Source organism: Habropoda laboriosa, unplaced genomic scaffold (genome assembly GCF_001263275.1).
Source record: "Habropoda laboriosa isolate 0110345459 unplaced genomic scaffold, ASM126327v1 scaffold212, whole genome shotgun sequence".
NCBI lineage: Eukaryota > Metazoa > Arthropoda > Insecta > Hymenoptera > Apidae > Habropoda > Habropoda laboriosa.
Genome location: NW_017100509.1, coordinates 2,046,055 through 2,056,285, shown reverse-complemented (window position 1 = coordinate 2,056,285; position 10,231 = coordinate 2,046,055). Strand labels below are relative to the sequence as shown.

The following is a 10,231-nucleotide window of genomic DNA, read 5'->3' as shown; positions in this document are numbered from 1 at the left end:
TCTCATCAAAATAATTTTTTTCAGGAATTATCATATATTCTTCAATTTGTTTTAATATGGCTCAATTAATTAAAAACCTTTATTTTTAATATTTATTGTAATATACCAATGTATTAGTATTCAATTTATGTATACCATATGTAACATTAATTTTGTTTCAAAAACAGTTTTCATAAAAGTTGATAAAGCATTTTCAACCATGCATGTAATACAACACATCAAAGGAACATACCTGTGAAGAATTATGCGTTCAACAATATCTTCTGTTGTCATGTCATTACCACTATCCAATAATTTAAATTTATTTTGCCTTTTGGGTTCAGCATATGGATCTGAACCATCTTCACAAGGCATTATAGGAGTTTGTCCATGACAAACAACAGATACATCAAAATGTCCCATAAGATCATTTGTAACTTCATATGGTGCCCCAATTACTACTTCATTAACATACTTTACACAAACCAAATAATAAATTTTAAATATATTATGACTGACCTAATATTTGACTAAACACTTGAATTAATATCTTATCTATTACCTTGCATGCTAATACACTAAGCACTCTTTCATGAAGATTCATAATTGGATGATTACCACATTTGTAGCGATTAACTACTGGATCTGTATGAAGTCCAACTATAAGATAATCACCCTCTTTCTTGGCAACTTCTAAAAAATCTAAATGACCAACATGAAACAGATCAAATGCCCCTGCTACATAAACTATTTTATCTCCAGGCTGTGGACTTTTTCCATCACTGAATTGAATAATTTTTTGTGTAGTAGGTAAAAATTGTGAACACCCTGTCCATGGACTTTTAGCTGTTCGATCTTGACCCATACTTTTACTAGGTTCTCTGTCAACACTATATTCACTATCTCCTTGTTTGAAATGTTGCCGTGTCATTAAAAGCATTCGTCCTACCAAATCAGTTGTTGATACACCAGCTGTTCTTTGAACTTCTCTATAATAATTATCTTTCTTTACATTTTGTTTATATCTAATTTATAATACTGATATTCAGGCACTTTTATCCTAATTTACTGTTCAATATATACCTGTAACGACCTGCTGCTTTCACCAAATGATATGTGTCCACACCATCAGCTGTCATAGTGATATCATCACCATGAACACAAAAATCACAATTATATTTGTCTAATGTTTCTAAAGTTGTAACATAAGGTGCACCTTCTACTACCTCATCTACCCATTTAATACCCCGAACCATTTTATACCTAATACAAACATATTAAACAATGAAACAAAAGTAGATTAAATAGTTTTTAAAAAAATCGTATTTTTGTATAATATTATGTGAAATAAGTAACATTAATTAGAAGAATTTGCATTTAATTTCAGTTACTCTAAAAGGTTATAACACCTGTTATAAGAATGATTTAAAATATGAACTGATTCAATTATTTTTCTACAATAAAATCATACCTTTCTTTTTCCATAAATACCGGTGGTCCTTTATGTTTGGTAATTTCTTCGTCTGTGTGTACACCGACGACTAAATAATCACCTAATGCCTTTGCCTGACGTAAAGAATTCGCGTGGCCGAAATGTACCATGTCGTAACTGTGTTAAAAACGTAATTATTTCTAACATTTCATAAAAGAAAATACTTTTATATTTACAACGAACTATGCCGGTGGGAAATTCGAATCAATTTTCCTCAAAGTGAAGTTTGCACATATTGATAGTTCAAGATACGAATAATATTACATAATCATAAATATGAACTATTAAAATTTATATCATATATATTTCTTATCATTATACACGTATAAACATGAAATACTAACGATCGGCATCCTATTACTGAAAAACGATAGTCATCTACCAATTTCGAACACTAAGCACGTGAAATTTAAAATAAATAAGCAATAGATTAATTTAGAAAAAATTTACCATCCATCGCACCACACTCTTACATCCTTACGATTTTCTGTCATAATGGCGGAAACTGATATTTATAATAGAGAAAAGGAACTTTATGTAAAATAAATAATAGCAGACTACTACAAAGTAACCTCCACCAGATCTTGGATTGCACTGCGCGCGTCGCTGATTCACGCATCATACGTTTTTAATCAACTACTCCCCCACTTTTTTCGTCCCCACCTGACACATTTAATAATTTATAATTATTTAGAAGGAGAAACACAGTAACTGGATTTGTTTGCAAGGTTATTGTAAAGAATGAATGTTCTATAATATTAGAATGATATCGATATATTAATTATATGCAGTAATTTACAACATTGTAAGTTCGAACAAGTTAATACATGTTAAGAATTTTTAAGTACCTCGTAATTTCATAAAAAAATTTATCTACATTCTCGTGTGTAAATTTTATAAATTACATGATTTTGAATTGACATTTTTGTTCATTTCACTAGATACGGAATAACAACTGCATAATAATACAATATAGTATTAGTACAATGAAAGTGGAATATTTCAATATTTATTGGACAACATTGTACAATATAAAAATATTACGACAATTTCAGGTCTACAAAATTTATTGTATTAATAAGACATTAATACTTTGTGTCTAGAATTCTGTTCTAATAATTCTTCAATTTATTCAGCTAATGTTAAAAAATATATTCACGCAACGTCGTAGAACACTGAAATATACACATTAATACATTATACGTTAAATACTATAAAGAATGACTAATGATTTTACAATGTGAATTCGACTATCATAAAAGCAATCAGACAGGCACACATAATCGGCAGTCATAACAACTCTAACAATATCGCAGAAGTGTAACTGTACAGCACATTAAGTTGGAATGAATCAATAAACTCTGACCTGATCGTATGATTTTTGATAAATGCTAGAGCCAATGGATAAAGAAGACCTTTTTTCACGAACTGACTGATTTATCGATACGTATTATCGTAATATTTTATGAACGACGAAAGTGATAGATAATGTAGATTCCAAATAGTTATATGGCTGAAACATTGCTTTAATGAAAGTAACTTATAATTTATCATTTCTTCATCAAATTTGTGTGTAAAACACAGACACTACATTAATTGGAATAATATCTTTCTAAATCAGTATATAATGACTTCTTAATTTAATATTTTTAAACTCAATAAAAAATGTAATGAATACAATTTACTTCCCATATAAGGAAAGTAAAACACAGTAATAAACTTTTATGTAGAACTGTTTAGATTTCATAGTTGTATTATTTTATTAAATGTCTAATACTACAATGCACAGAGTTTTTATGCCCTCTTTAAGTTTAATACAATGCAATGCACTGCACGTTTGAAATAATACACATGATCCATGCATTTACGATTTGATCACTTTCATAATAACCGTCATGGTATCGTAAATTAGGCATTTATTTTGTTTTCAACTAAATATTATTTTTCAACTTTTAATGTTTCTTAAATTTTTTCATGTTAAGAAACGAACATTGCTTGATTTTACTATTCAATTTTATGGACCTTCCTTCTTTACTTGAGTACATACTTAATATTCATCAGAAGTGTGGAAAAATTGAATGTTAAATTGCGTTATAAAAGAACAAATGACCGTACTTGCAGGAATCAATAATGTTCTACCTACTATTACACTTGCATACTTTTTTTTTTTACTAAAAAAAAGAATGCTTGTAAGTGTTCTTGAATCTGTTAATACCTTCAATCACTTTGTTTTAATCGGTAATAATACCGCGTGCATTTTACTTTATTTTGTGTTCAGTCACGGTAAGAAGCACGTTATGTGGAAAATATGTTCTATTTTAGACTGGACATTTTCCTTCCCGTTCCTTTTTACTATATTACATAAAACTTTCTTTTAGAGTTAATCATTTTGAAATTAATAACCATTTTGTTGCCTATAATTACTTCCACCACCACCTCCTCCCCCGCTTCCTCCATATCCGCCATTTTGACTATAACCGCTGGAGCCACCACCAGAAGCTCCACCGTAACTATTTTGAGAAAATGCTTTACTACTATAACTGCTTCCTCCCATACCACCTGAATAAACAAAAAATATTTCACAGTATACATAAAAATAATAAAATAAGAAAAAAGAGTAAAAAATATTACAATTTCAATTTGAAAACTTACTGCTATTATTTCCGTTCCATTTATTTCCTCGGTCTCCTCCGCCGCCATTAGAACGATCGAATCTGCCACCTCTATCTCCATCACGACCACCTCGAGAACCTCGGGAACCGCCACCACGGCCTCCAGAACCACGTCCACTACCACCTCCGCTACGTCCACCATAGCGACCTCCTGTAAAAAACAAACGTAATAGCATGAAATATAAAGAAATTAAATACAAAAATAAATAAATTATTTTAAATACAAATAAAAATGTACTTTTATAGATGCCTGGATTCCTTGATAATTCATACAGTTTAGGATTCACAACTTGTTTTGCTTCTTCTAGAACTTGAATTAAGTCACTAGCCTTGTGTGCATTACCAGGTGTGAAAAATGCGTACGCAGTTCCCGTACGCTGTGAACGTCCTGTACGTCCGATCCGATGCACATAGTCTTCCGAATTGGACGGGTAATCCAAATTTATCACAAACTTAACATCTTCCACATCTGTACAACATTACAAATTATAATCATCGAAAACGAAAATCACTTGTGTCTTTGTGGTTCAATTAACTTACAAAGCGAATTAATTAAAGCATTAATAGACTTAATAATATGTATAGTATAGATGGAATTAAACAATATTTATTTATAAAACATTTAAAATATGTACCTACGATTAGAAACTTAAAATAAGTTCTTAATTCCATCTATAATTTTCACATGAAGTAGACAAATGAGTTGACCACAAAGAGCAAATTTTTATATTATTTACCTGTGGTTGCCAAAAGCTGGAAACGTAAATACATTTTTGGAAATGTAGAGGAATCAGAGCTCAGATGGTTCTCATGGAATTCTCACTTTATGCGTTAGCGAGCTGTATATTTACTCTTAGTAACTTCACACCCTTCTCTCCCGCACCAAAGTATGGATCTGTGCTGGTCTTTGAAAATTTGGTCCTTGTGTATTGCTTCCGTGAGGTTGGAACATTGGATGAGCACCGTGTGCATTCTCCGATCAACCCCACATGCATTCCATTGTACGAGTAACATCAACGTTTGTTTTGCAATGTTGAAAGTTCATAAATGTTTTTTACGAGTTTTATGAATTCAAATATACGTACTAACGTAAATGTTTAATACACAAAAAATCAAATAATATTATAGAAATGCTGATTGATATTTCCCCCCTCTTTTTTTTTAAATTTAATAAAGAGTGTAATTTCACAACCACTGCAAAACAATGTAATGCCATTTCCTATCCTTCTAATCTAAGAAAATGAGTAGTAAAACATCTATCCTGTTCAGTAGTCCTTGTACGCTAGATACCCTAACTCTATGACTTCCATACTTTGGACCGTCGCAGGTACAGAGTGAGAGTGTGTTTTTTCAAGTGGCACGGTGGGCCGAGGCACAGCGTTAGGTTAGCTTGTTGCGCGGGGACAGAGACCAGCAGTCACGCCCCATTCAATTATATATTCCAAAGCAAGCTCTCCAGAGTTCTTATCATTGATAAAACTCCGTCGCATGTGCCTCTGAAAACACATAGAACAGCACGTTAATACCAGACTGACAAGACTTTTCTCAATCAGAGCAAAATTTAAAGAGATGAACCTCCTACCATCTTACCTCTTTACCTAATCTAATTTTACTGCTGAAATATTTTAACTTACTTTTAATTCTGATATTAATATTTATCTAACAGTATAATTGAACAAACAATGTAAAAATTCATATTTCATGTGCTGAATTATCAGAAGTTAAAAGTATGTCAAAATCCACCTAACTATCATAAAACTGAACAAATTACAAAATATCCTTTTAATATTGTTGTGCTGAAAAGATGAGAATAACAGCATTAAGTTTTTCTTTGTACGTTTTTATAATACATCATTAAATTCTCTGAATCATGAGTTAATGAAAATGAATTAAACTATCTTAAAACAAAAAAACTTGGATCCCTAATTGTGTTAATTGTTTGTTCTGGAACCTCTACACTTTTTAAACAATTTCCATTCACACCAAGAAAGGACTAATGTCAATCAGTCTGGCACATGCCGTTATCCGTTGCCACATCACAATAATACAACTCTCACAAATGTGAAATAACCATCGCAGCCTGACCCTTACATCATACCCACTCATGTGTAAACAGATTCTTACCTAATCCTCTTGCTGCAACATCTGTAGCTACTAGAATGGCAGATCTGCTATTCCGGAACTCTGAAATAAATTCTCTGGTATTAAACGGAATGTATCTATATACATAAAGAGAAAAAATTTAACACTTACGATTTAGTACATAATCTCTTTCTTGTTGACTTTTGTCTCCATGGATGCCAATTGCTTGCCATCCATATCTATTAATTGCACGTGTTATATCATCTACTTTCCTCTTGGTTTCAACAAAAATAATAGTTTTATTTTCTGGTTCATTTGAAATTTCTTCTAAAAGTTTCATAAGTTTACTCTCTTTTTCATATTCTTCACATACATCAACAATTTGAAGAATATTATGATTAGCTGCTAGTTGTAGAGAGCCAATATTAATCTGTATATAATCAGTTAAAAATTCTTCTGCAAGATTACGAACTTCCTTTGGCCATGTTGCTGACCACATGAGAGTTTGTCGATCGGGTCGAATTTGTTCCACAATTTTCCTAATTTGTGGCTCAAAGCCCATATCTAACATTCTATCAGCTTCATCTAGTACTAAATATGTACATCTACGTAAATTTGTTGTACCACGTTCTAAGAAGTCAATGAGACGTCCAGGTGTTGCTATACAAATTTCAACACCTCGTTCAAGGTCACGAGCTTGAGGGCCTTTTGGAGCTCCACCAAAAATACAAGTATTTCTTACTTGTGATGAGACACCAAAATCTGATGCAACTTGTTGAATTTGTTGTGCAAGTTCTCTTGTTGGTGCTAGAATGAGAGCTATAGGTCCATCATTTCGGTTTAATCTTGGTTGATGATTTATGTGTACAATTGCTGGTAAGATATATGCTAATGTTTTTCCAGAACCAGTTTGAGCAATTCCAACCATATCACGTCCAGATAAAGCAATGGGCCAACCTTGTGCTTGAATTGCAGTTGGTTCTCCAAAACCTTGTCTACGAATTTCATTTAAAACATAATCTGGAAATCCACCTTCTTCAAAATATATGTTTGGTCCTGGTACAGTGGTTCCTTTCACGGTAATTTCTTTATCTGAACGATAAGCTTCAACTGCATGTGGACTTCTAGTTGTAACATTAGGATGAGGTTGATAGAAATCTTTTCTAAATGGTTGCAATGTACTCATATCCCATCTTGGTTTACGAAGTCGTTCTCCAGGCTGTCTGTTTTTAAAGTTATTGTTTCCAAAATTACCATCTCGACTGGAATTACTATTAAATCTTCCACCACCACCACTTCCATCTCGTCCACCAAAACGGCCACCCCCACGTGCACCTCCTCCTCTTCTATCACTACGTTCACGATCACGGTATGCCCTTTAACATGAAATTATTTCCAAATAATAATTAAATGTAAATATAATATATAATTTTCAAATATACATATAATGATATGGTCAATTGAAAAGGAACCTCCTATTACAAAAAGAAATATTTTATTATAATATATATTTTAAATATACTCAAAATTATTTAAAACATTACAGTTAAGCCGAATTTTATAAATATACATTAAACACGTGTTATCAATTTGTAAAAAAATATAATTATAAAATAAATGTATATTTTCCATTAATATAAAAAGCATTTTTACTATTAAAAGCTTTTACTAATACGTAATTAATTATAATTAACCATAAAAATCTTTTGAATATTATAAGTGTAAAGGACTCCGTCAATATAAATGCAATATGGAGTAAAGCATAGTCTATTGTAGACATAAAGTGTCAATAAGGTATTTACAGAAAATTGATATTTTCGCATAATATTAATAAAAATTTTATATAACTTACATGCTCACAAGAATATGTAGTACTTCTAATTCGAAATTACGATGATTTTTGCAAATAGATCAGCGTACCAATAACTAGAATTAACGAAAAGTATGTTTTACTCGTTACACGATCCGAAGAGGATCTGTGAAACAAATGTCATGGCGTCGTATTGTACCAGGAAATAGTTCCACTTCAATTTTCCTTTTATCACATTTCATGTATCATTACTTTTACGATTTAGACAGTTTAATTATGCATAAAAATATTATTTATTTGTCTTTTGAATATTCACATCTAAAGATTAATTATAAACACTTTATAAAATATTATAATTGCCTAAAGTACCGGAAATAATGGTATTGAGTGGGGGAATATGTACGGAAATAAAACACTGAATTGGCAACCAAACTGTCAGTTTAATATTTTTCCAGTTCGAGGGTAAGAATATTTTAACTAATTTCATAAGAAAGAACAACTTTATTAATATAATTTGTAATACAACACAAAAATTTAACAAAATACATTTAGTTACAGTTATTTAATGCAAATCTTAATACTCAGATAATTTGTTTAGTATATTTATGCAGTGAAACTTCAAGTTTGTTAATAATTTATGTTTAATTATTGTTAACTTATTGAAATTTATTAAAAATGTTACAGCAGAAATGAAACATGTGTAAATTAAAAAAAAAAGTTACATATAATGAACACAACATAAATTGGTTAACATAATATATTAATATGATATGTATTAGTTTTAAATGTTTTTTAATACTTCTTGGTTTAGTGAATTCTAGTTTTTAATTTCATAATAATACATACATATTTAACAAACCTTACTTTTACCATTATTATATTAATTTTATACCTTTTTTATCATGTACATAAAATACATGATTATCTTTTTTTTTTTAGTTCTGTTCCATATTTTTTGTCTTTTTCATTGTATGCTATCTTAATTTTAACACAAATTTAACTAATTATACTACTTTAACATTATTTAATAGTAAACTTTTTTTTCTTAATATGTTGTTCCCCTATACTGATAAGTACTTCCATAGTTATCTCCTCCTCCATAACTTTGTGCTAAATTACTTTGCCCATAAGTTCTTTGTGTATTATATCCATACCCTGTATTTTGATTAACTGAATTACTTTGTTTCATATTATAGCCACTATAATCTGAACCTGAATAATTGCTTGAAGTAGATTGATAAGAATTTCCACCACGAATACCCACACCACCTCTTCCTCTGGTAGAACCACCTCTTCCTCTATTATCATTATTAATTCTTCTACCATTGCTTCTATCATTACTCATGAATCTTTTGCCACCTTTCATATTAAAAATAAATGTGTTATGAAATTTTATTAACCATAAAGTAAGTATAGTTTAATAACATACTTCTATTTCCATAGATTCCTGATTTAGCTAATTCTGCCATCTCAGTAAGTCTGGGATTTATATTTTGTCCTGCTTCTCTTAATACTTCTATTAAATCTCCTGCATGTTTCATGTTATGGCTTGTGAAGAACGCATAAGCTGTCCCGGTTTGCCTTCTTCGCCCGGTACGACCAATTCTATGTATATAATCTTCTGATGATGATGGATAATCAAAGTTTATCACATATTTAACATCATCCACATCTGTGACAAAGTTTTTACAAAAAAAATAAAAACTCCAGTAATATTTATAATTATATGCATATAATATATAACAATCATCACCCCATTTGTTGATTGTGTCAAGTTCACAGAATGATCTTCAAACTTGCGAAAGTAATTATATGGAGTGCTTGACAATAAATGTATAAAATAGTTTTGAATATATTAAATTATTATATATCATAAAAGTTTAAAAAGTTTTTACTTTTTAATGGAATAAAGTAAAATCCCCAAGTTTTCACTTAAACATAAAATCTGTTTGTAATCAGGTTTGAAAACCACCCACCTTTTAGTTGGAAATTCCATTTCAAAATCAGCAAAAACAGCCCCATTTACTTTTAAATGTAGAGCTATTCAGTTGGTTTCATAATGTATGATGGCCTAGAGATTAGACAGACACAGCGGCGGTGTCTGGTTTTGGGATAAAGGCAGCATTTTAGAGTTTAAGCCTGAATGCATTAACCTTTTTAGGTTTTAAGTAACAATTTTAACAATTAGAGGCACTA

General features: G+C 30.6%; 3 protein-coding genes across 4 annotated transcripts in view; all 3 read right to left on the bottom strand.

Annotated features, from left to right (window-relative positions):
• LOC108576233 (ethanolamine-phosphate cytidylyltransferase) overlaps positions 1-2,059 on the bottom strand; it is a 3,445-nt gene extending 1,386 nt beyond the window's left edge. For both annotated transcript variants that reach the window (XM_017939191.1, XM_017939192.1), the window contains exons 1-5: positions 1,922-2,059; positions 1,451-1,588; positions 1,063-1,242; positions 542-968; positions 233-453 (exon numbers count right to left, since the gene is read on the bottom strand). In XM_017939191.1, the coding sequence (XP_017794680.1) occupies positions 233-453; positions 542-968; positions 1,063-1,242; positions 1,451-1,588; positions 1,922-1,965 (1,010 nt within the window). In that variant the 5' untranslated portion in view covers positions 1,966-2,059. The remainder of the gene's footprint in view (positions 1-232; positions 454-541; positions 969-1,062; positions 1,243-1,450; positions 1,589-1,921) is intronic.
• Positions 2,060-3,609: 1,550 nt separating this feature from the next.
• On the bottom strand, positions 3,610-8,198 carry LOC108576211 (ATP-dependent RNA helicase dbp2-like). The gene is made up of 6 exons (XM_017939159.1): positions 8,078-8,198; positions 6,397-7,601; positions 6,268-6,327; positions 4,382-4,612; positions 4,124-4,294; positions 3,610-4,030 (listed from the first exon to the last, which is right to left on the bottom strand). Coding segments are annotated over exons 1-6 (1,833 nt in total). The 5' UTR covers positions 8,080-8,198; the 3' UTR covers positions 3,610-3,866.
• A 786-nt stretch (positions 8,199-8,984) lies between these two features.
• Positions 8,985-10,231, bottom strand: part of LOC108576216 (ATP-dependent RNA helicase dbp2-like) — a 4,179-nt gene continuing 2,932 nt past the window's right edge. The window contains exons 6-7 of the mRNA XM_017939169.1: positions 9,465-9,707; positions 8,985-9,394 (exon numbers count right to left, since the gene is read on the bottom strand). Coding sequence (XP_017794658.1) covers positions 9,081-9,394; positions 9,465-9,707 — 557 coding nt within the window. The 3' untranslated portion in view covers positions 8,985-9,080. The remainder of the gene's footprint in view (positions 9,395-9,464; positions 9,708-10,231) is intronic.

Coding starts and splice junctions, on each gene's coding strand:
- LOC108576211 (XM_017939159.1), bottom strand. Junction 6,328..6,396: donor AAGAGATTATGTACTAAATC/GTAAGTGTTAAA, acceptor AATTTATTTCAG/AGTTCCGGAATAGCAGATCT. Junction 4,295..4,381: donor GAATCCAGGCATCTATAAAA/GTACATTTTTAT, acceptor TGTTTTTTACAG/GAGGTCGCTATGGTGGACGT.